The sequence below is a fragment of the Coregonus clupeaformis genome, chromosome 12 (genome assembly GCF_020615455.1).
Source record: "Coregonus clupeaformis isolate EN_2021a chromosome 12, ASM2061545v1, whole genome shotgun sequence".
Classification (NCBI taxonomy): Eukaryota; Metazoa; Chordata; class Actinopteri; order Salmoniformes; family Salmonidae; genus Coregonus; species Coregonus clupeaformis.
The window spans coordinates 24,443,283-24,469,670 of record NC_059203.1 but is presented as its reverse complement, the minus strand read 5'-3'; the positions used below and the strand labels follow the sequence as shown (position 1 = coordinate 24,469,670).

The window sequence follows — 26,388 nt, the reverse complement described above, 5'->3', positions numbered from 1 at the left end:
TCATAAAGTGTATTTTCATAGTTCAAGTAAAGTGACACAGGATGGTCATAATGCTTCTTGACAGTGTCATAAAGTGTATTTTCATAGTTCAAGTAAAGTGACACAGGATGGTCATAATGCTTCTTGACAGTGTCATAAAGTGTATTTTCATAGTTCAAGTAAAGTGACACAGGATGGTCATAATGCTTCTTGACAGTGTCATAAAGTGTATTTTCATAGTTCAAGTAAAGTGACACAGGATGGTCATAATGCTTCTTGACAGTGTCATAAAGTGTATTTTCTTAGTTCAAGTAAAGTGACACAGGATGGTCATAATGCTTCTTGACAGTGTCATAAAGTGTATTTTCATAGTTCAAGTAAAGTGACACAGGATGGTCATAATGCTTCTTGACAGTGTCATAAAGTGTATTTTCATAGTTCAAGTAAAGTGACACAGGATGGTCATAATGCTTCTTGACAGTGTCATAAAGTGTATTTTCATAGTTCAAGTAAAGTGACACAGGATGGTCATAATGCTTCTTGGCAGTGTCATAAAGTGTATTTTCTTAGTTCAAGTAAAGTGACACAGGATGGTCATAATGCTTCTTGACAGTGTCATAAAGTGTATTTTCTTAGTTCAAGTAAAGTGACACAGGATGGTCATAATGCTTCTTGACAGTGTCATAAAGTGTTTTTTCATAGTTCAAGTAAAGTGACACAGGATGGTCATAATGCTTCTTGACAGTGTCATAAAGTGTATTTTCATAGTTCAAGTAAAGTGACACATGATGGTCATAATGCTTCTTGATAGTGTCATAAAGTGTATTTTCATAGTTCAAGTAAAGTGACACAGGATGGTCATAATGCTTCTTGACAGTGTCATAAAGTGTATTTTCATAGTTCAAGTAAAGTGACACAGGATGGTCATAATGCTTCTTGACAGTGTCATAAAGTGTATTTTCATAGTTCAAGTAAAGTGACACAGGATGGTCATAATGCTTCTTGACAGTGTCATAAAGTGGATTTTCATAGTTCAAGTAAAGTGACACAGGATGGTCATAATGCTTCTTGGCAGTGTCATAAAGTGTATTTTTCTTAGTTCAAGTAAAAGTGACACAGGATGGTCATAATGCTTCTTGACAGTGTCATAAAGTGTATTTTCTTAGTTCAAGTAAAGTGACACAGGATGGTCATAATGCTTCTTGACAGTGTCATAAAGTGTATTTTCTTAGTTCAAGTAAAGTGACACAGGATGGTCATAATGCTTCTTGACAGTGTCATAAAGTGTTTTTTCATAGTTCAAGTAAAGTGACACAGGATGGTCATAATGCTTCTTGACAGTGTCATAAAGTGTATTTTCTGTTATTTAAAATATGATGGGAAAAAAAACATGACCGTAAAGAATTCATTACAACAACAACAACAAAGGACTTAAGAAACCAATTTTCAAACGAAAGGAAACTTCTTGGCAGGGAAAAAACACATTAGATGTGGGTTTTGACACTCTTATGTATGTGTCATAACCAGCCATAAAAGAACACAATATATGTCACAACAGGTGTGAATATATGGGTCATGACAGTGTTATGACCGTGTTATGAAAAGTTATGTCAGCTGTTATGACATATTATGACATGGTTATGATCGTGACATAACGTGTTAAAACAGTCAAAAACAGGAAGCAAATTTGAATCTCTAAATAGATTAAACATAATGGATATAGCTAAGCATTAAATGATGAAAAATAAGATGTACAACTAGTTTAGGAGTTCACCTTTCAATCTATAATTTGCTAACTGAATTAGTTGCAAATTTGAAGTCGTTTTCGAAAACAATTGTGCTAGAATTACTATTTCATCTAGATAGCATTGTCACCTCCAGATTGTGAAGGCAGAGCTTTTGGTGTTAATGGCACGCTATCTATCAAGAAGTTCCAAGATAGCTGTTGTTGGTTGTAAGCACTGCATCCACATAATGGTACAATCAGTGGTGGAAAAAGTATCCAATTGTCATACTTGAGTAAAAGTAAAGATACCTTAATAGAAAATTACTCAAGTAAAAGTGAAAGTCACCCAGTTAAATACTACTTGAGTAAAAGTCCAAAAGTACTTAATTTTAAATATACTTAAGGATCAAAAGCAAACCAGACGGCACAATTTCTATTTTATTTTTTATTTACAGATAGCCAGGGGCACAATCCAACACTCAGACATCATTTACAAATGAAGCATTTGTGTTTAGTAAGTCTGCCAGATCAGAGGCAGTAGGGTTGACCAGGGATGTTCTCTTAAGTGTTTGAATTGGACCATTTTCCTGTCCTGCTAAGCATTCAAAATGTAATAAGTACTTTTGGGTGTCAGGGAAAATGTATGGAGTAAAAAGTATATTATTTTCTTTTAGAATGTAAAAAAATATATAAATAGTAAAGTACAGATAACCATAAAAGTATTTTTACTTAAGTACTTTACACCACTGGGTACATTTATTGGGTAAGGAGGGATTGCTTTGGTAATGTCTTCCAGTCCAACCCCCTAGACTCTCCTAGCTACCTACTTCAGCCCTGTGAACATTATCGTCAGCTGGCCAGACAGAGAGGGGAGGTATTGCTGTGCTGTACTGTACTGTGTTGCTGCTGGCCAGAGAGCCACTGATATGTGCTATATCAGACCCAGGGTCACTACGGGTGCCGTGGCTAATAAGATGACCCAGATGGGCAGCTGCCAGAAAAGCAAAGCAGCAACTGGACTCTAGTCTCTTGAATCACACCAGTCATTTAGCCCTGCTGCTGCTGTGTACTGTACTGTATGTTAGACAAGTTGGCCACTACAGATTCTGCTCAGCTTATGGAGCAGCTGTCAGGTATCAGTCTTTTGAACAGCCGTGCTCTAAGTGAATCATTCTATAATTATGACTCAGGTTCTGAGTTTGGCTCCTCCTTGTTGGGAATTGAATATGCACACGGAACGGTGATGAAGCAGTGATGTAGTGTAAAAAACAAACAAATAATACATGTCACTATGTCAGAGAGAGAGAGATCTGGCTGAGTCAGTCGAAAGAGAGCACCCACCAAAATATTTCCCTGCAAGGGGAGAGAGAGAGAGATATTTTGGCGGTTGCTCTCTTGTGACTGACAAGAGAGCAACCACCAAGGCCTCTTTTAGTAATGGAACATTTGCCTTGTCAGAATGTAGCAATGGCCAGTGGCCTCCGCAATGCCTCAGTGCTCCAACTAGCAAACTTTTGTAATTGCGTCAGCCACACTGAATGACATGCTGGTTTATTACAGGGTGCAAAGAAATAAAGGTTAGATGGACACAAGCGAGGCAGGAGAAGAACCCTGGCTCTGTTGTAGCTGGGTTTTTGGACCGTTCTGCTCCAGCATCCTGTTACATCATCAGTTGGCACAGAGTTCCCCTGGCTATGTCCCAAATGACACCCCTTTCCCTATATAGTGCACTACTTTTAACCAGAGCCCTATGGGCCCTGGTCAAAAGTAGTGCACTTTATAGGGAATAGGGTGCCATTTGGGATGAAGACCCTGTGATGCGGACTGAATGTTTTATAAGCCCAGCGGTCAACTGTCTGTGGGAATCTCACATTGATCTTTTCAGGCTATTTAAACTGTTGTTTTGTTTACCCTCACTGGCTACTGACATCTGGTTTATCATACTAAATGTCTGTCTTAACCCTACATGTATCCTATTTATTCTTTATTATTATGACTTACAGTTGAAGTCGGAAGTTTACATACACTTAGGTTGGAGTCATTAAAACCTGTTTTTCAACCACTCCACAAATGTCTTGTTAACAAACTATAGTTTTGGCAAGTCGGTTAGGACATATTCTTTGTGCATGACACAAGTAATTACTCCAACAATTGTTTACAGACAGATTATTTCACTTATAATTCACTGTATCACAATTCCAGTGGGTCAGAAGTTTACATACACTAAGTCGACTGTGCCTTTAAACAGCTTGGAAAATTCCAGAAAATGATGTCATGGTTTTAGAAGCTTCTGATAGGCTAATTGACTTCATTTGAGTCAATTGGAGGTGTACCTGTGGATGTATTTCAAGGCCTACCTTCAAACTCAGTGCCTCTTTGCTTGACATCATGGGAAAATCAAAAGAAATCAGCCAAGACCTCAGAAAAAAATGTGTAAACCTCCACAAGTCTGGTTCATCCTTGGGAGCAATTTCCAAACGCCTGAAGGTACCACGTTTATCTGTACAAACAATAGTACGCAAGTATAAACACCATGGGACCACGCAGCCGTCATACCGCTCAGGAAGGAGACACGTTCTGTCTCCTAGAGATGAACGTACTTTGGTGCGAAAAGTGCAAATCAATCCCAGAACAACAGCAAAGGACCTTGTGAAGATGCTGGAAGTCCTATATCGACATAACCTGAAAGGCCGCTCAGCAAGGAAGAAGCCACTGCTCCAAAACCACCATAAAAAATATAGTACTTTTTGGAGAAATGTCCTCTGGTCTGATGAAACAAAAATAGAACTGTTTGGCCATAATGACCATTGTTATGTTTGGAGGAAAAACTGGGTAACTTGCAAGCCGAAGAACACCATCCCAACCGTGAAGCACGGGGGTGGCAGCATCATGCTGTGGGGGTGCTTTGCTGCAGGAGGAGCTGGTGCACTTCACAAAATAGATGGCATCATGAGGAAGGAAAATTATGTGGATATATTGAAGCAACATCTCAAGACATCAGTCAGGAAGTTAAAGCTTGGTCGCAAATGGGTCTTCCAAATGGACAATGACCCCAAGCATTGTCACAAGAATTTCTATCTCTAATTAATCAAACTTAATGCTCTGAATAATTCCCAGAGGGTGTAAATTCTCTGGTTTAATCATGAATTAAACAAAGGTCCCTAACCAGCAAGAATGATCTGTATTTTTAATCATGGAGAGCTCTGCCGCCAAAAAACATACATACAGCATTTATACCCCTTGACACACAAAGGCACCTTTAAACAGTTTCTGTCCCCTTCATCCTGGAATGTTTAGTCTCAGCAGTTTCTAACTCACCCCCTCTGTTAGTGGGTTTATAATGATAATCTTAACACAGTTCACACAGTCATCATCAGTATTGGGGTTAACAATTTTAGTCAGAATCATAATTCCTCCATCAAGCATACTTCCAAAGTCGTGGCAAAATGGCTTAAGGACAACAAAGTCAAGGTATTGGAGTGGCCATCACAAAGCCCTGACCTCAATCCTATAGAAAAGTTGTGGGCAGATCTGAAAAAGCGTGTGTGAGCAAGGAGGCCTACAAATCTGACTCAGTTACACCAGCTCTGTCAGGAGGAATGGGCCAAAATTCACCCAACTTATTGTGGGAAGCTTGTGGAAGGCTACCCAAAACGTTTGACCCAAGTTAAACAATTTAAAGGCAATGCTGCCAAATACTAATTGAGTGTATGTCAACTTCTGACCCATTGGGAATGTGATGAAAGAAATAAAAGCTGAAATAAATCATTCTCTCTACTATTATTCTGACATTTCACATTCTTAAAATAAAGTGGTGATCCTAACTGACCTAAAACAGGGAATTGTTACTAGGATTAAATGTCAGGAATTGTGAAAAACTGAGTTTAAATGTATTTGGCTAAGGTGTATGTAAACTTCTGACTTCAACTGTATATGACTATACTGTCTATTATGGTATTATGTCTCCCGAGTGGCACAGTGGTCTAAGGCACTGCATCGCAGTGCTAGCTGTGCCACTAGAGATCCTGGTTCGAATCCAGGCTCTGTCGTAGCCGGCCGCGACCGGGAGACCCATGGGGCGGCGCACAATTGGCCCAGCGTTGTCCAGGGTAGGGGAGGGAATGGCCGGCAGGGGATGTAGCTCAGTTGGTAGAGCATGGCGTTTGCAACGCCAGGGTTGTGGGTTCGATAAAATAATGTATGCGCTAACTGTAAGTCGCTCTGGATAAGAGCGTCTGCTAAATGACTAAAATGTAAAAAATGTCAAATGTATTATGACTCTCAACCAGTCATGATGCTCAGAACTGTTCATGCTCACAAGTCCTGCCCTAATTCTGGTCCATGTCCACCCTTCTCTCCAAGTGTTGTACTCATATCACTGTTCAGTCCTGGTACTAATCTATGTCTGTGTATGTTTCTCCTCTCCCCAGGCGTTCAGTCAGGCCTACTCCCCATATAGGAAGGTGTTCAGTCCTGGTACTAATGTATGTGTCTCCCCTCCTCTCCCCAGGCGTTTGGCCAAGCCTACTCCACCCATAGGAAGGTGGCTGCAGATGGGGAGAGCAGGGAGGAGTCACTGATGCTGGAGTCAGCCAGTAAGGAGGCCCACTACCAGCAGATGGTCCTGGAGCTGCAAAACGAGCTGCGGTTGGCCAGGACTGCCCTCACCAGCAACCAATCAGAGAACGAGCGCCTGGCCTCTGTTGCCTTGGAGATGAGAGAGGTGAGCTGGAGGGTGGAGGACCTGCCCAAAACACAAACATGGTCAATGTGGAGAGGTCAAACTTCAATGTGCAAAGACTCGTGTATCTCACCAATCTGACGAAGAGGACCAAACCTCTCAGTCAGTAATGATGAAGTAGAACAGGGACAGTGGGACAGAGAGAGCGAGTCAGCGCTAATGGGATAGTGGGACAGAGAGAGAGCGAGTCAGAGCTAATGGGATAGTGAGAGAGAGAGAGAGCGAGTCAGAGTTAATGGGATAGTGAGAGAGAGAGCGAGTCAGAGTTAATGGGATAGTGAGAGAGAGAGCGAGTCAGAGTTAATGGGATAGAGAGAGAGAGAGAGTCAGAGTTAATGGGATAGTGAGAGAGAGAGCGAGTCAGAGTTAATGGGATAGTGAGACAGAGAGAGAGCGAGTCAGCAAATGGGATAGTGGGACAGAGAGAGAGCCAGTCAGAGTTAATAGGATAGTGGGACTGGGAGAGGTTTAAACTGGTAAGGAGTCTGTAAGGGGGGTTGATTGGTCAGCTGGCACCAGTCACACTGATGATGTAATAGTCCTCAGTGAGTGACACAAAGGATGTCCTCCACTAGTAGGCACTCTCACTCTATGGCCTGGGTTGGTAACTGGATCTTGTTCCTCCCTGATTAAAGTTGCCAAGCTGCCAAGATCTCATCCCAACACAGTTCCACATAAGATGCTGCTTTGACATTACTGTACAACCATTTGGTGCATTCTGGATCAAATCCACACGTCCTTGTATTCCACTCTCTGACATGACGTTTTCCTATTTCACTTCTTCTCTTGTCCTTTTCTTCCACTTTCTCCCCCCTCTCGGCTCCTCGTCTGTTGAAAGTGCCATTTCCATTCAAGACAAACTTGCTCATGAACAAACTTGCTTGACGATATGCACACTTCCTGAAATTGTAGCAGCCTACTCTCTGATATTTTGTCTTCCTCTGTTGTGATGTGTAGAGTTCTGAGCTGGTGGAGCTGCAGCGCACCCAACTGCGTGATGACATCAGAGAGTATAAGGTGCGAGAGGCACGTCTGCTGCAGGACTACAGTGAGCTGGAGGACGAGAACATCTCCCTGCAGAAACAGGTGTCCCTGCTCCGACAGAGCCAGGTGAGAGGAGGGGGAACGACCAGGGCTGGGGCTGGAGAGGGGAAGGGGGAGGGAGGGGGAGGATGGTCCACTGGGGCAGGAGAGGGGAAGGGGGAGGGAGGGGGAGGATGGTCCACTGGGGCTGGAGAAGAAATGGGCACTGTTGGGTATGGAGATGAGGGGAGGATGAGTGCTTATTATGGGTAATGGGTAGAGGTAAAGGTTGTAGAGTGGCCAATACACTTTGGGTGGAAAAGTGACAGGACTCTATATTCGAAAGCCAGGGCCAACGAATTAAGCCGTTGATACAAGAACCAACTGAAGGGGATGAGACAAAACAATGCTTTTGTAATGAGGAGTGTAAGGGATTCTCCCTATTTAGTTAGTGATTCCTCTGATGTGCTGTGGACTCTCTCTTAGGTGGAGTTTGAGGGTCTGAAGCATGAGATCTGTCGTCTGGAGGAGGACTCCCAGTGCCTCCACAGCCAGTTGGAGGAGGCCATGCGCCTGCGGGAGATCGCTGAGCGCCAGCTGACCGAGGCTCTGGAGACCATTAAGACTGAGCGCGAGCAGAAGGCCGCCCTGCGTAAAGAACTGTCCCACTACATGACCATCGGGGACAACCTGTTACCGTACCACCACAGCCCACTGCACATCTCCCTGGACGGCCTCAAGTTCAGCGAGGATCCCACTGCTGCCACCAACGAACCCAACAATGATGACTCGTTCCGTGGCTATGAGAACGGCCTGGCTAAGATGACTGCCGACTGCAACGATGATAACAGAGCCATGGTCCGGCCCGCCCCCAGCCTAGTGGATGACCTGCTGAGTGAACTCAACATCTCAGAGATCCAAAAACTCAAGCAGCAGCTCATGCAGGTATGGAGAACTCTGTTTACAGATGACACATTTCAGATGACAACATAGTAGCAGCAGGCAAGGACTTTAAAACTGGTTAGCCTGTTTGCTTTATTCACAGTCAACTGTCAAGGTGTCAACTTCCTCGGTAAATAAATAAAGTAATTCTTAGCATTATCCAGCTTATCAAGCTTTGTGTGTGTTGCCTGAAAAATAGATAGGCTTACATCCCTCCAGCTGTGAACAGTCCTTTGTCTTATGGTTGGAAAGTCCATTAAGCTTTGTGGAACACAGTGGTCATCCATTTAGGGACATTGATTAGTTATACTGACCTTAGCGGCCTAGTCAAAGACACATCAATGGGCTACATGGACTGATTAGGATACTTCTCTTATACACGTGCTGTTGACTTCCTGGTGAATAAATACAGTGTGAAATTCTTGAGTGACAGTGTCGCACACTACAGTGTGAAAATCTAAATTCATATAGCATTTTGGGTTACACTTCATTCTAGAGCCAGCTATTTATCTGGTATTTATATAGAAATTGTATAGTAAAATGGTAAATACACAGTAATTGCCTAATCATTTCTCAATCAATACTAATAAACACAAAGCTGAAATAGGACTGTAACATAAAGTGTTACAGATATTTCTCAGTGCTGTTGTTTGACTGTGTCCCATGTCTGTGTTCTCCAGGTTGAGCGGGAGAAGGTAGCGCTCCTCTCCTCTCTGCAGGAGGCCCAGAAGCAGCTGGAGGTGGCCCATGGGACTCTGTCTGAGCAGCAGGAGATGGTAGGACGCCTCACCGAGAATCTCAGCGCCATGAGGAAACTCCAGGCCAGCAAGGAGCGCCACTCGGCCCTGGACAGCGAGAAGGAGCGTGACAGCCGTGACGATGGCGACGGGGACTACTACGAGCTGGACATCAACGGGCCTGAGATCCTGCAGTGTAAGTACACCGTGGCTGTGTCCGAGGCCGGGGAGCTCAGACAGGAGCTGAAGACTCTTAAAGCAGAGTACCAGTCGTGCCGAAGCCAGTACGAGGAGGAGCGAGCCCGCCTGGAGAGCGATGTGGCGGGGCTGAGCGAGAAGCTGGCTTCCCTGGAGAAGAGCAGCCGGGTGGAGCGTGAGGAGATCGAGCACCTAGAGAAGGAGCTGCGGCGGGTGAGCGAGGCGGCGGGCGAGTCGCAGGGCAGTCTGAACGTGGCGCAGGACGAACTGGTGGTGTTCAGTGAGGAGCTGGCCAACCTCTATAACCACGTGTGCATGTGCAACAATGAAACCCCCAACCGGGTCATGCTCGACTACTACAAGGAGGGCAAGGCCAGTGTAGGGGGTGGGGGCAGCCGGGAGGGGAAGGGGCGACGTCTGTCCCATGTACTACTCTCCAACGGGCTGGTCCCTGAAACTGACCCCGGTAAACTTGAAGCCAGTGACCCAGCAGTCCCAGCCCCAGTCCCAGCCCCAGAGTCCCGTCCAGAGCCAATGAACATCTATAACCTGGTGGCCATCATCAGGGACCAGATCCGTCACCTGCAGCAGGCGGTGGACCGCACCACAGAGCTGTCCCGTCAGAGGATGGCCTCCATGGAGCTGGGCACCGTGGCTGATAAGGACAGCGAGGCCTGCATGGGGGAGATCCTCAAACTCAAGTCCCTCCTCAGCACCAAGAGGGAGCAGATCGCCACCCTGAGGACCGTACTCAAAGCCAACAAACAGGTGAGCAGGAGTGTGTGAGTGTGTGCATCCGTGGGTGTGTGTTGGTGTGTGCATGAGCAGTTGATACTGTTTAAAAGTGAAGGTGATGCTGTATGAAGTTCACGGTAGTTGAGAGTATTTACTTTTTGTGTAGGAGTTCAGACAGAGTTAATATTAGCAAAAGGTCAAGATAACCCTGTGACCTGTGACCCCAGCCCTCCATTCTAATAAAATTGAAAATAAAGTATTTATTATATTCGACTCTACTCTACTCTACTCTACTCTACTCTACTCTACTCTACTCTATTCTGTAGACGGCTGAGGTGGCGCTGGCCAACCTGAAGAGTAAATACGACAACGAGAAGACCATGGTGAGGGATACCATGTTGAAACTCCGCAACGAGCTGAAGGCTCTGAAAGAAGACGCTGCCACCTTCTCCTCACTACGGGCCATGTTCGCTACAAGGTAAGGCTTAGTCGAGCAGTTATCAGTAGGCCTAACCAGTCTGCTCTTAATACACCAAGAAATTAGGCACTTTTGGCACCTTAACTCTTAGAAAAAAAGGTGCCATCTAGAACCTAAAGGGGTTCTTCAGCTGTCCCCATAAGAGAATCCTTTAAATAACCCTTTTTGGTTCTAGGTAGGAAGGACCCTTTTGAGTTCCATATAGAACCCTTTACACAGAGGGTTCCACATGAAACCCAAAAGAGTTATCCTATGGGGACAGCCGAAGAACCCTTTTTGAACCCATTTTTCTAAGAGGGTAAATGTTGTCCATACTCATTATATCCAAACAAGGGGTAGGTCTACAAAGGTGTATTGGAATTCAGTACATAGAAATCGTTTTAATATGAATTGTTCATGTTATACCAAGGTTAAAATCATTAAAACACTAATTAAACCCTATATTATATTTTTATATATCTATTATAGTGGGCTGTTTTTCCATATGATCAATTTCCTGCCTCTTGAACTATTTAGAAAACGTAAGGAAATAAGAACAGAACAGATTGGTCCTTTTAGCTAGATGTGAGAGCCGCACCAGTGAGCTTTTAGGTTGTGGAGGAGCTGTTTTTCTGCCAGAGGCTGCATATGTGTGTGTAGGAGAAACAGGGCATTGTGGGAGTTTTCTGATGTAATACTGAAGTGATTCAGAGTCCGCTGGCAGGCTCCTCCTGACAGCATCTGGAAAATGCAGCTCTGTGAGTCTAAATGGAGAAAACATGACTGGCAGCATCTGGAAAATAAGATTTGTGCCATCTGGTGGAGAAAGTTATACATTGATATTTTGTGTTATTGAGTATGTTTACATGCACACTAATAATTTGATATTAAACTGATTATGGCAGTAGGCAGATTATGCAATAGTCATGTAAACACCTTACTCTGCTTATCTTAATCGGCATAAGGTCGATTAAAATACCTGGTTTTCTGAGCAATCTTTCGAATTATTAGGACATGTGAATGCCTTAATCGTTCAAGCGGTGTAGTTGATCTGCGCATGTGCTAGCACCAGCCGAGCAAGCCTCCCTCTTTAGCGCAAGTGAAGTGTGTTCGAAACAACTGAATGTATGCGACTTAGAAGTAGTTTTCACATACAAACTTTATATGTCCGAACTCGGAATCAAATATGATTCCCAAAATAATGTTAGCTGTGGTAGAACGTTTATTTTAATTGCCGATTTTCTGTGTTTATCAGTGTGCCATCAGGTAGCCTGATTTCAGATGTGTTCATGTAAACAGGATTAATAGGAAAAATCATTTTTTCTTGCAAAGCATGTAAACGGTTTAATCTAACTATTATATTAATCTGACTATCCACAATAATCACATTATTGTGTGCATCTAACCACACTCAATGTTGGACTCATAATGCTACTCTCTCTTTTATCTCTTTCTTTCTCCCTCCCTTTCTCTCTCTCCCCCCTCTCTCCATCTTCCCCCTCTCTCTCTCTCTCTCCCTCTGTCCCCCCTCCCTGTCTCTTCCCTTCCCCCTCTCTCTCCCCCCTCTCTCTCCGTCTCTCAGGTGTGATGAGTACGTAACTCAGCTGGATGAGATGCAGAGACAGCTGGTTGCGGCGGAGGACGAGAAGAAGACCCTGAACTCCCTGCTCCGCATGGCCATCCAGCAGAAGCTGGCCTTGACCCAACGTCTGGAGGACCTGGAGTTCGATCATGAGCAGGCGCGCCGTGGCGGGGTTACAAGAGTAGTGACGGGCAGTCGGAGCAAGTCCTCCTCGTCGGCGCGGGGCAAAGGGGCCTCGGCCAATCATCACGTAAGTCAGAGATGCTCCTGCAGGGTCCTCCCCGAGCCCCACGGCAGCCTGGGAGGCCCTGTGGTCCTCTGCAATGAGGAGTACAAGATCTACTGTGACCTTTGAACTCTATAACCTCCATCATAACTTCTAACCTCTCATCACGCTTTGCACTGCAGCGCTTCACCGCATGGTTCTGTCAAGGCTGTTGCTGTAACCATGACAATGGTGGCTAACAGTGTAGCATGTATGTATTATTACATTACTTTAGAGCAGGAGTGTACATAGCATAATCTGTATGACTATGTTATGTCATGATTATGACAGTGTTATATAGCTCTTATGACGAGAGGGTTTGAGTAAAGTGTAAGAGAGTATAACCGTCAGTCAGACAGGCGGCAGCGCCGGCTGCAGACAGGCAGACAGACTTATGGCCCTTTCACTGCCAGAGGCTTCTACCCTGCTGCTTCTGTCTGGTCCAACACCATTCAGGGATAACTAAAGCAGTGCACTTACATGTACTGTAGCTGCTAAATAAAAATGGATTGTGAGTTTAGGCACTTTAGTGTTTTGCTTTGATATTATTATTTATTATTATTATTATTATATCATAAAGTGATAATGTGTGATGTGGTTTGTTTTCATGGCACTTTATGTAATGGAGATTGTCGAACAAGATTTGTTCTGAAGAGAAATACGAGGGCATTGCTCATTAGGCTTAGTTAAAGTTAGGAAAAAGCATTTAAACATGGGTCCGGTTTTGTATAAATTAAACAGAGAAATGGTTATCAGCGTAGGTTGATTGTGAAATGTTTAGTGAGGGTTTTCAGGATAACGTTACTGAGGACTATATACTCTACTCTACTGAGGACTATATACTCTACTGAGGACTATATACTCTACTCTAATGAGGACTATATACTCTACTTTACTGAGGACTATATACTCTATATACTCTACTGAGGACTATATACTCTAATGAGGACTATATACTCTACTCTACTGAGGACTATATTCTCTATATACTGAAGACTGTATAATATACCTCCTGCTGTTCTCTTATAACCCTATCACCCAATCCTCATCATCTGCTCTAACCTGTCATCAGAAAACTCTATGCTGGTTTAACTAACATCATCTCCTAAATCATTATCAATCCTCTAACCCAGGGTTTCCCAAACTCGAGTTTGGGAAACCCTGCTCTAACCTGCATGTGAATACTATACCTGTGAGTCCTCTGCTTCCTGCAGCCAGCAGGACTGCACTGTGCACCCGCCTCCTAACCCCATTGACTCCCCACTGCCACTAACATAGGTCACGGTTTTATCAAACGAGATTTATCAAATGAAGACTGACCAGATGATTATCAAACCCTCAGATTTTAATGTAATTTTCTTATCTCTCCATTTTACAGTAATTTAATCAAGCCCAGTGTCCTTCAAAGGTTGACAGTCACCTTGCCGATGATTACTTCAGTGTCCCCTCGTGGCCTGAGACCCATGTCAGAGACATACACTGCTGTAGTGTGAGGACTTTGTTTCTGTGCGCACACACACACACACACACACACCCTTGACCTTTACAGACACGTGAAATCCCCAGGGGTTTGGTCTCTTGGTGTGGCTGCAGGAAACAACAAAGACTCATGGGTATGACGACCATAGATATCTAGGTCTATTTCTGTGGGTATGACCATAGAGATATCTAGGTCTATTTCTGTGGGTATGATCATAGAGATATCTAGCTCTATTTATGTGGGTATGATCATAGAGATATCTAGGTCTATTTCTGTGGGTATGATCATAGAGATATCTAGCTCTATTTATGTGGGTATGACCCCCATTGTGATTTAGTCACTCATCCCACATTGTCCACCACTATACTGTTATTACTCTGTCTGTTTCCCCCGATGACTGCGCACTTTTAATGTATTTTTTATTTCTCTTTTTTTGCTTGTTGTAATTCACACCTCAGTGAATGTGTGAGGCGTTCATAAGCTTTTTGTTACATGTTTGATCATTGGAGCATTAATTAGTCATTTTAATATTTTTGCTTTTGTCATTATATAACTGGCAGATTCATAACAGAATTTCCATGGAGAGTAAACCTGTGTTGATTTATATTTATATGTAGGGAAAGATCAGAGGCAACAAAGTCAAAGGAACTAACTTGCTCCAGTTTTCTCTGGGGTCAATATTCAGTGGGACTCACAAGCTAACAGACGTTCTCTGTAAGCACATAGATGAACATCTTAAATTGGAATTAGTATTTTCTCTCTTGGTTCAAACATTTTGATAATGTGTTTAAAAAAAAGTTTACCAGAGAGAGCAGGATGTTCCAGCAGGACATTCAACCAGTGTGTGCCCAGTGCGTACCTTCTGGCCTTAGTATAGACCAGTAGTTTGTTCTGTCCACAAAAGAGAAGCTGGATTTAGTTTAGACTAGTAGTGCCTTTCTGTCCACAAAAGAGAAGCTAGATTTCGTTTTGACTAGTAGTTTGTTCTGTCCACAAAAGAGAAGCTAGGTTTAGATTTGAATGTTTTCTATGTCTTTGAGAAGGAATTGTTGTGAGAGGTTATACAGTGAGGGAAAAAAGTATTTGATCCCCTGCTGATTTTGTACGTTTGCCCACTGACAAAGAAATTATCAGTCTATCATTTTAATGGGAGGTTTATTTGAACAGTGAGAGACAGAATAACAACAACAAAATCCAGAAAAACGCATGTAAAAAATGTTATAAATTGATTTGCATTTTAATGAGGGAAATAAGTATTTGACCCCCTCTCAATCAGGAAGATTTCTGGCTCCCATGTGTCTTTTATACAGGTAACGAGCTGAGATTAGGAGCACACTCTTAAAGGGAGTGCTCCTAAACTCAGCTTGTTACCTGTATAAAAGACACCTGTCCACAGAAGAAATCAATCAATCAGATTCCAAACTCTCCACCATGGCCAAGACCAAAGAGCTCTCCAAGGATGTCAGGGACAAGATTGTAGACCTACACAAGGCTGGAATGGGCTACAAGACCATCGCCAAGCAGCTTGGTGAGAAGGTGACAACAGTTGGTGTGATTATTCGCAAATGGAAGAAACACAAAAGAACTGTCAATCTCCCTCGGCCTGGGGCTCCATGCAAGGTCTCACCTCGTGGAGTTGCAATGATCATGAGAACGGTGAGGAATCAGCCCAGAACTACATGGGAGGATCTTGTCAATGATCTCAAGGGAGCTGGGACCATAGTCACCAAGAAAACAATTGGTAACACACTACGCCGTGAAGGACTGAAATCCTGCAGTGCCCGTAAGGTCCCCCTGCTCAAGAAAGCACATATACAGGGCCATCTAAAGTTTGCCAATGAACATCTGAATGATTCAGAGGAGAACTGGGTGAAAGTGTTGTGGTCAGATGAGACCAAAATCGAGGTCTTTGGCATCAACTCAACTCGCCGTCTTTGGAGGAGGAGGAATGCTGCCTATGACCCCAAGAACATCATCCCCGCCGTCAAACATGAAGGTGGAAACATTATGCTTTGGGGGTGTTTTTCTGCTAAGGGGACAGGACAACTTCACTGCATCAAAGGGATGATGGACAGGGCCATGTACCGTCAAATCTTGGGTGAGAACCTCCTTCCCTCAGCCAGGGCATTGAAAATGGGTCGTGGATGGGTATTCCAGCATGACAATGACCCAAAACACACGGCCAAGGCAACAAAGGAGTGGCTCAAGAAGAAGCACATTAAGGTCCTGGAGTGGCCTAGCCAGTCCCCAGACCTTAATCCCATAGAAAATCTGTGGAGGGAGCTGAAGGTTCGAGTTGCCAAACGTCAGCCTCGAAACCTTAATGACTTGGAGAAGATCTGCAAAGAGGAGTGGGACAAAATCCCTCCTGAGATGTGTGCAAACCTGATGGCCAACTACAAGAAACGTCTGACCTCTGTGATTGCCAACAAGGGTTTTGCCACCAAGATGAACGGAGCAAAGGTCATGTTTTGCAGAGGGGTCAAATACTTATTTCCCTCATTAAAATGCAAATCAATTTATAACATTTTTTACATGCGTTTTTCTGGATTTTTTTGTCTCTCACTTTTCAAATAAACCTACCATTAAAATTATAGACTGATCATGTCTTTGTCAGTGGGCAAACGTACAAAATCAGCAGGGGATCAAATACTTTTTTCCCTCACTGTAACCCTAGTCAATAACAGATTAAAGAAAATAATAGGAACTGTGGTGAATTCTGTGAAGTGATTCTGTGATCCTGCAAGCATGCAGAATTGCAAATTCAGGGGCTATTATTATGATTATATTGATATATACGTAAACCTTATTTTAAAAGTAATGATACCACAACTGTTAACTTTGGCTGCCTAGTTAATAGTGGTTCAGAGCGTTTTCGATGATGGCTGAGGGAGAGATTACTAATGCAAATACTTATTTATACTCTACCTTTGTATGGCAAAGGTCAGGCGACTATGGTGGAGAGTTTATGTATTGTCTGTTTTAATGCAATTTTATGAACCCTTTTTACATCCTCTAAAAGCGTTGTTGTGATTTCAGCAAACAGAAGTTAAGTCATCAACACATCTGCAGTGCCATTTAATTAACAGGTTTGTTGACGCAATACAAGTTACATTTGAGACTCTCTTTTATTACAAGTGCAATTTGAATGCAGTATCCGTATAGAAACACAGTATAAACATTCTCTGTCTGTTTGTCTCTGCTGATGCTATTGTTACATTTTACTACTACTTCTTACTCACAATCTTGATCCTATTTGAGTTGTATATCTTTGTACTAAATAACTTCACTTGTTTGTATTTATTTTAAACAATGTCATGTATGTTGGTGTTGTCGATAATGTGGATTATGATTGATGGCATATTGATACCATATCGATGCCTTTTTTCATGTCATCTTCAAGAGACCTTTGGGTGGAGATGGTAGGTGAGATGTGTGCTCAATAGAAGCCAATAGCCTACCTGTGTGATGATGATGATGATGTTGCACTGCCAAGGTGCATGCATCATAGTTACTGTTATTCTGCCTAAAGGTATGCCAAATAAACGTAACTTTAGTCTTAATTTGGTGTTGGGGTTATATTTGATATATATATATATATACAGTGCATTCAGAAAGTATTATTCTAAAATTTATAAAATTGTTTTTTTTCCCCTCATCAATCTACACACAATACCCCATAATGACAGCAAAAACAGGTTTGTAGATTTTTTTGCTAATTTATTAAAAATAAAAAAACTGAAATATTACATTTACATAAGTATTCAGACCCTTTACTCAGTACTTTGTTGAAGCACCTTTGGCAGCGATTACAGCCTCGCGTCTTCTTGGGTATGACGCTACAAGCTTGGCACTCCTGTATCTGGGGAGTTTCTCCCATTCTTCTCTGCAGATCCTCTCAAGCTCTGTCAGGTTGGATGGGGAGCGTTGCTGCACAGCTATTTTCAGGTCTCTCCAGCAATGTTCGATCAGGTTTAAGTCCGGGCTCTGGCTGGGCCACTCAAGGACATTCAGAGACTTGTCCCGAAGCCACTCCTGCATTGTCTTGGATGTATGCTTAGGGTCGTTGTCCTGTTGGAAGGTGAACCTTCGCCCTAGTCTGAGGTCCTGAGAGCTCTGGAGCAGGTTTTCATCAAGGATCTCTCTGTACTTTGCTCCGTTCATCTTTGCCTTGATCCTGACTAGTCTCCCAGTCCCTGCCGCTGAAAAACATCCCCACAGCATGATTCTGCCACCACCATGCTTCACCGTAGGGATGGTGCCAGGTTTCCTCCAGACGTGACGCTTGGCATTCAGGCCAAAGAGTTCAATCTTGGTTTCATCAGACCAGATAATCTTGTTTCTCATGGTCTGAGAGTCTTTAGGTGCCTTTTGGCAAACTCCAAGCGGGCTGTCATGTGCCTTTTACTGAGGAGTGGCTTCCGTCTGGCCACTCTACCATAAAGGCCTGATTGGTGGAGTGCTGCAGAGATGGTTGTCCTTCTGGAAGGTTCTCCCATCTCCACCGAGGAACTCTAGAGCTCTGTCAGAGTGACCATCGGGTTCTTGGTCACCTTCCTGACCAAGGCCCTTCTCAGAGTGATGGAGGCAACTGTGTTCTTGGGGACCTTCAATGCTGCAGACATTTTTGGTACCCTTCCCCAGATCTGTGCCTCGACACAATCCTGTCTCGGAGCTCTACGGACAATTCCTTCGACCTCATGGCTTGGTTTTTGCTCTGACATGCAATATCAACACTATCACTCATCATTATTCACAATTTATTCAGGATTATCCGTAATCATGGTATCATCCACATTAATGTAGAAGTGTTTAGAAACATATTTTATTCTTATTTACAATAAAAGTGACGCCAAAATTACACTACATTATTTTCCATTCATTTCTATTGGTCACAAAATGATCTGAAACACAACCAAAACAAACAGCAAATGCATCCAACAGAGTCGCAAGCTTGATGTAGTCATTGTGTGCTATGAATATGGGACCAAATACTTAACTTTTTACTACTTTAATACACACATAAGTGAATTTGTCCCAATACTTTGGGTCCCCTTAAAGGGGGGGACTATGTACAGAAAGTGCTGTAATTTCTAAATGGTTCACCTGATATGGGTGAAAATTCCCTTAAATTAAAGCACTTTAACCTCATAGTCATTGTATATTTTCAAATCCAAAGTGCTGGAGTAGAGAGCCAAAACAACAACAAATAATGTGTGTGTGTATGTATTTATTGATCTACATTATTTTCACTATCTAACCCTATTCCTGCTTCAGTCATTCAATGTGTCCCTCTAAAATGGTCTGTGTATTCATTTAGGAATTAGTCAATAAAAATATAGCCATAATAGCATAATCCTAAAATGTGTGAAATTGAGCCTTACTGTAAATCAACCGAGATCAAATGATAACACATTTTCACAGCATTTACATAGCCCTCATTATGGATGTTAATTCAATTCAATTTTCACTGAAATAACCGAAAATGAGGCTACTTTATATTCAATGTATCCCTGTGGCTAAAATAAGATAAATTTAGTCATGGATACATTGTATCGGGCATTTCCGGGGAAAGTTATAGTCACGCCCTGCAGTGATGTCGGGTTGATGTGTTATCACTAGTTACCACAGCCACAAAATCAAAAAAGGCTATGTCGGCTCTCGTAAAATGTATGAAAACAAAAATTCGCCCTCATTTAAGGTTAGGTTTGGACATAATGTTAGCAGTGTGGTTAAGTTTAGGGTTAAGGTTAGAAATCAGATTTTAAGAAGATAATTTGTAGAAATAGGCGGGTTTAGCCATAATTATGACTTTGTGGCTGTGGTAACCGGGTTGATGATCTCGAGGGAGGGTCCAAACAAAGAACAGAAGGGACTCCACAATGGGAGGTTTGTTGGCGACTTCTTATAATATAGTACTACTGTAATTTCTGTTTTCATGCCATGGATATGTTTTTTTAAAAATAATGCACACTTACCCACATGATATTGCGCATGAACATAAAGTAGGGCGGGAGAGCATGGTTGTCAACAAGTGGACAGCTTCTTTGAACGGCAATGGCATGGCACTTCCAACTTCTAATGTTTGCTATCGTGCTAACACTTGGTAGCCTAACCTTTTGCAAAGTGTAGTGTTCCCGGCAGCTACGTCTATTTTTACCAACATTGTTTCCGATGTAGGCTACACCTCGCGCCTGCCTTTGACCTAATGTAACATGATATCACAAGTTGCTGTACCCTACCCGTTTCCACATTCTAACACATCCATATAAACCAATGACACTGACAGCTAGAGAGGTTTTGGTGAGATACTGTACACACAGACTGAGGTGAATTCAACACATTTTCTGAAGAGGCAAGTATAGGCAACCGAAGAAAATCATGTGCCAGTGAGCAGCCAGCGAAGCATAGGGCATTTACGTTTCACCATAGAGTCACTACGTGTACTTGTCTGGACATGGCTTGTCCTAAAATAGCAAAGCAATGTCGGCCTGTCATAGCCTACCTATTCTGTCAAAAAGTTCAAATTCTGAAAAATTAAATTAGATTTAAATTCTGTTGTAAATTCCTCTTCAAACTTTGACTCTTGAGCATATTTTGAGATTTCACTGTCCTAGTTTGTTTCTACTGTCCCATATCCTCATTATTAGCGAGTCAATCATTCCTTATCCTGGCCCTAATATGAACTGTGTGTGATCCTCAAGTTTTCCCATTTTATTATTATAATTTTCATTTCGTGATTCATTCCCATGTGACTGTCAGACAGCTTCCATGACCAGCTGCTGGAGGACAGTCGGTTCCTCCGGGCAGACCATCGCCTGGACACAGAACTAGTGGATAAGCTCATCCTGCAGCTCAACAGGATCTACCCACAGATCCTCACAGACAAGGAGGCCACCAAAGTGAGTTTTGCTCCCAAGTAAAATAATTTTGTCCCAGGGTAGTGGTAACTTCCACTGGTAGTAAGTCCTGTCCCACAGAAATGTAGAGAATGACTACTTGTTTCATTGTCAGACTCTATTGAACAGACCAGCGCTAGACAGACTGTAACACAATGTTAAAATGGAGTAATGGGCTAGCGTGCACAGGAAATGTGTTTCTGAATTCCTGGAATTCCGAAAATGACATGATGGTCCAGTTTAGGGATCTTGATGTGCCCACCTGCGTCCGACTGGCCGAGCTCCTGGCTCACCTGCAGGGGAAAGGTGAAGAGGCCTGCCGGGAGTTCTACCGGGCGCTTCACCTGCATGTGGAAGAGGTGTACTTCAGCCTACCCACGCGTCTTCGCCTCAGAGGTTAGTCTCCGACTGTCAGTCAGTCACTGGAGATCTGAGATTTGCTCTCATTATTAATCACATCAAAATACCTCATTGAGTGAGGTTGACAATATCGCTGACATTTTGCAATCCCTTTCCCAGATTCTATAGACCCGTTCACGATTGCAGCCTCACCCACTCAGCAGAGATATGTGCTAAACGACAGAGGTAAGCTGTACACACAGAAAGTGCACACTCTGTCACACATACAAACACATGTACTGTAAACACATATGCCCTTTACGGTACAAACCTCTCTTTCTCACATACTGTCTTCTGCTCTCGCTTCTCTCTCCAGGTCATATGTTCTTCCTGAGTTGTTTCAGTGTTGCAGTTGGGGTGGCTCTACTGCATTACTATGGCGGTGAGTACCATTTTTCCCCCTCAAATTTTCTTTCCCACAGAAAACAGACCAGTAGGAACACCAGAAATCATACATTTTTTTACAGCTCGTCTGTACTCCAGTAGACCTAAAAAAAAAAGAAAAAAATCAAGCATAACATTGCATCTTCATGTTATGACACATCAAATCAAACTTGATTTAAAGTGCAATCGCATCACACTTTACAGTGAAACAAAGAAGGAAGAAGCAGTGAAAGGAATGAGTAAAATAACATAAAACACAAAGGATGTCTAAAACAATAAAATCTCTGATTAAAAGCTAAAAAAGAAAAGAAAAGTGATTTAAGAAACTCTAGTGTCTGACAGGGCAAGCTGTTTCATTGTTGTGGGGCTTGTGTAGAGAACGCACAAGCAGGATCATTTACACCTATTCACTTTTCATTAGGTTGAAGTTATCAGTGCTATCATGATTATTTGTTGGGGAATCTAACAAAGTTGAACCGCCCATGTGTTGTCCTGCAGAGTCCAAAGTAACAGGGGGCAGCAGGGCTCTTGGCATGGCTGCTCTTGGATTGGGCCGACGAGCCCGAGAGGTTCTCATATGGTACACTGAAGACCCCATCAGGAAGTAGTGGGTGTGTCTCCAACACCACCAGCACATCAGAACACACACTCCAAAGGTGCTTCCGGACATCTACACAATACACTACACTACACCCTTTTCACACTACCGTGCCAACCTGAACCAAACTGTGCGAGTTACAGCAACTACGGTTGATGCGTAACCAGGCCAGTTTAGTACAGCTTGGTTGGGCTCTATTCGATTCGTCTCAGTAGTGTGAAAAGCCCTTAAGTCATTATTTTTTTTACAACTCAGTAAATACTATACATATATATATATATATCTTTTGGGTTTAGGGATCTGACTTTCTCTTACAGCGCTGGTTTTTATGGACTTTCATTGTCCTAATAATGGTTAATAATAATAATAGACATGCCTCTTCTCTGGTGAAAAATACTATTATTACACTAAACTAAAGCCTCTGTTACTGAATAGCATCAGATATCCTGTCTGCATTCAGCTTCATTTGTGTGGTGTGGACACAGTAGACATGTAGGGGCTTGTACAGAATACCCAGAGACCAGGCTCACTTTAAATACTGAACCTTTTCCACAGAGTGTGTTGTACTGCTTACAGTATACTCAGGAGATTGACATTAGAAAACATCAATTTTATTTGGGGTATTTATAAGATGAGATGTTTAATTAGCTTATTGAAGAAAAAAACAATCAAGCACTACATTTATTGCAATTTGTTTTGTGATAACGTCTCTGTTGTCAGGGAGAGTCTATAAGCGAAACAATGTAATAACAATGTTATAACATGTTGTGCATCCAGTGTGAAGTCTTGGGTTAAATGTCTACCACATAATGCCTTTACATTAGATGAATCCAGGTCCACTATGGTTGTATACCTAGGCAAGGTTTAATGAATGTGTGACCTAGCTATATCAGAGACATTGCAATATGTTCACTAGAACTATCACGTTATAGTGGTTGACTTATCTCCTGATGTTTAAAGCTGGAATCCTTAATGGTGAAACTGCTACGTCCGTTTGCGATATTACAACAACAACGAAGTTACTGCAAACAACAAACACAGTTTTTTCCCCCTCTGATATCATTTCACGCGCGATAGAACAGCAGAATATGTTCAGCATTTTTTTTGTGTGAGGCTCCTCAACTCCGCTTCGTCAACAAAACAATAACAATGGCGGTGTGGCGGACAGTGGTGCTGTTTCCCCTACTGTGGATTCCATCTTTAAATCTTTATTTTGAGTGAAAATAGTACTTAGTCACTGTTTTTGAAAGTGTACTTTTTTTAGGTTATGCCCACTAAAAAGCCAATGCAAACCAACACATTTCAGTTCTCAACCGTGTTGTTTCACCTCAGAATCTATTTTTCTCTCACTTTTCTCAAATGTTAAGCATTTCCAAAGCTTTCTCTAACCAACACGTGTCTTATGTTTTCTCTTACACATGCATGAAGCATTTGTTCATTTACTTGCCTTAATCTATGTTTTGTTTGTGAAGGGAAATATTGTTAATGGGGGAAGTAGATTATAACGGTTATACTGTTTTATAGTAGGGGACATCATGTAACCTACCAGATATAATCAATGTGTAGACATATGACTGTTGTGTCACAGCTCTATCTACTCTTTGTTTTATGTAAAAAAGTGGAAGTTAGGATTTGCCCCACAGATTGCCTTAGTCTCTCAAGTGCCACCATTATGATTTTCTTTCAAGCCTTTCCATGCATGTACAATAAAAAAAACTATATCTGAACAAATTGTTGCATTTTATTTACTAACTTCATTTCAGAATAGTAAAATGTTCTATTGCATACAGTGCATAAAACAACAAAGTACATTAAAAGTGGGGTTAAATGATTTGGTCCTTAATTTACAAAAATAGAAAAGGCCTAAGAGAATCTAAACAAACGATTATACTGTCAAGGCGTAGGGTCTAAACGAGGCATGACATAAATACGTCCAACACAAATATATACACTAAGTGTACAAAACATTATGAACACCTGCTCTTTCCATGACATAGACTGACCAGGTGAAAGCTATGATCCCTTATTGATGTCACTTCAATTTACTTCAATCAGTGAAGGTGAGGAGACAGGTTAAAGAATGATTTTTAATCCTTGAGACCATTGAGACATGTATGTGTATCATTCAGAGGGTGAATGGACAAGACAAATGATTGAAGTGCCTTTGAACAGGTATGGTAGTAGGTGCCAGGTGTTTGTGTCAAGAACTGCAATGCTGCTGGGTTTTTCACACTCAACAGTTTCCCGTGTATATCAAGAATGGTCCACCACCCAAAGGACATCCAGCCAACTTGACACAACTGTAGAAAGCATTGGAGTCAACATGGGCCAGCATCCCGTGGAACGCTTTTGACACTTTGTAAAGTCCATGCCCCGACGATTTGAGGCTGTTCTGAGGGCAAGGGGGGCAACTCAATATTAGGAAGGTGTCCTTTAATGTTTTGTACACTCAGTGTACAGTATATGACAGGAGGTTGGTGGCACCTTCCTTAATTGGGGAGGACGGGCTCGTGGTAATGGCTGGAGCAGAATAAGTGGAATGGTATGCCATTCCATTCGCTCTTTTCCGGCCATTATTATGAGCCGTCCTCCCTTCAGCCAGCAGCTTCCTGTGGTGTATATACATATACATTTAAATTATAACTACATACAGTTATAGATCTGAGATTACATATATAAGGCAGCATGCACAGTCCCCTCTGATAAAACTGTACTCCTGAGTGGCGCAGTGGTCTAAGGCACTGCATCGCAGTGCTAACTGTGCCACTAGAGATCCTGGTTCGAATCCAGGCTCTGTCGCCGCCGGCCGCGACCAGGAGACTCATGGGTGGCGCACAATTGGCCCAGCGTCGTCCAGGGTAGGGGAGGGAATGGCCGGCAGGGATGTAGCTCAGTTGATAGAGCATGGCGTTTGCAACGCCAGGGTTGTGGGTTCGATTCCCACGGGGGGCCAGTATAAAAAAAAAATATATTCACTAACTGTAAGTCGCTCTGGATAAGAGCGTCTGCTAAATGACTAAAATGTAAATGTAATAAAAAGTTGAGGTTTGTTGACTGTCGGGTTGCAAAATTCTGGTAACTTAAACCTGGTTATTTTGGGAAAGTTACTGGAATTTTTCAACCTTAATCGATTGTAAACTGTACACCTGCTGACCACTGCAGTTCTGCCTGAATATACGATATGTAGGCCCAGGCTCATACAGGACTCAGATTATATCCGCTCCTCTCTGCTGTACAATGATGTACACATGTTTAGCATGGGGCTGTGGGCAAAGCATTTAAACAGTGGTGGAAAAAGTACACAATTGTCATACTTGAGTAAAAGTAAAGATACTTAATAGAAAATGACTGAAGTAGAAGTGAACATCACCCAGCAAAATACTACTTGAGTGAAAGTCTAAAGTATTTGGTTTTAAATATACTTAAGTATCAAAAGTAAATGTAATTGCTAAAATATATTTAAGTATCAAAAGTAAAAGTATGAATAATTTAAAATTCCTTATATTAAGAAAACCAGAAGGCACAACTTGTTTTTTAAATTTACGGATAGCCAGGGGCACACTCCAACACTCAGACATAATTTACAAATGAAGCATTTGTGTTTAGTGAGTCCGCCAGATCAGAGGCAGTAGGGATGATGTGAATTGGATCCTTTTCTGTCCTGCTAAGCATTCAAAATGTAACGAGTAATTTTGGATGTCAGGGAAATTGTATGGAGTAAAAAGTACATTATTTTCATTAGGAATGTAGTGAAGTAAAAGTTGTCAACAATATAAATAGTAAAGTACAGATACCCAAAAAAACTACTTAACCTCTACGGGATCGGTGTCCCGTTAACGGGACGGTTGAGCTAACGTGCGCTAATGCGATTAGCATGACTGTTGTAAGTAACAGCAAACTTTCCAGGACATAGACATGTCTTATATGGGCAGAAAGCTTACATTTTTGTTAATCTAACTGCACTGTCCAATTTACAGTAGCTATTACATTGAAAAAATAGCATGCTATTGTTTCAGGAGAGTGCACAACAACAACAAAACTTATCACGGAAACTGGTTTGATACATTCACCTCTGAAGGTAAATAATGTACTTACATTCAGTAATCTTGCTCTGATTTGTCATCCTAAGGGTCCCAGAGATAAAATGTAGCATAGTTTTTTGTAGCATCCATTTTTATATTCAAATGTAGTAACTGGGTTCTACAGTTTGAACCCCTGCTGTCTCTGTCTACACACCCACCCT

At 42.3% G+C, this 26,388-nt stretch overlaps 2 protein-coding genes across 2 annotated transcripts in view; both read left to right on the top strand.

The window, feature by feature from the left end:
- The window catches only part of LOC121578074 (protein bicaudal D homolog 2), a 29,126-nt gene extending 14,135 nt beyond the window's left edge, over positions 1–14,991 (top strand). Inside the window, exons 2-8 of the mRNA XM_041892162.2 lie at positions 6,216–6,428; positions 7,404–7,556; positions 7,956–8,414; positions 9,092–10,114; positions 10,408–10,559; positions 12,121–12,370; positions 13,764–14,991. Of these exons, the coding sequence (XP_041748096.1) occupies positions 6,216–6,428; positions 7,404–7,556; positions 7,956–8,414; positions 9,092–10,114; positions 10,408–10,559; positions 12,121–12,370; positions 13,764–13,766 (2,253 nt within the window). The 3' untranslated portion in view covers positions 13,767–14,991. The remainder of the gene's footprint in view (positions 1–6,215; positions 6,429–7,403; positions 7,557–7,955; positions 8,415–9,091; positions 10,115–10,407; positions 10,560–12,120; positions 12,371–13,763) is intronic.
- Positions 14,992–19,646: 4,655 nt separating this feature from the next.
- On the top strand, positions 19,647–23,175 carry card19 (caspase recruitment domain family, member 19). Its single transcript, XM_041892161.1, has 6 exons — positions 19,647–19,754; positions 20,628–20,767; positions 21,004–21,160; positions 21,284–21,349; positions 21,480–21,545; positions 22,046–23,175. The coding sequence occupies exons 1-6, from the start codon at positions 19,748–19,750 to the stop codon at positions 22,153–22,155; spliced, it is 546 nt and encodes a 181-aa protein (XP_041748095.1). The 5' UTR covers positions 19,647–19,747; the 3' UTR covers positions 22,156–23,175.
- Positions 23,176–26,388: the final 3,213 nt, after the last annotated feature.

Excerpts from the sequence above, each read along its gene's own strand:
- card19 (XM_041892161.1), top strand. Across the intron at positions 21,161-21,283 it reads CACGCGTCTTCGCCTCAGAG|ATTCTATAGACCCGTTCACG; the intron begins GTTAGTCTCCGA and ends TCCCTTTCCCAG. Across the intron at positions 21,350-21,479 it reads ATATGTGCTAAACGACAGAG|GTCATATGTTCTTCCTGAGT; the intron begins GTAAGCTGTACA and ends TTCTCTCTCCAG.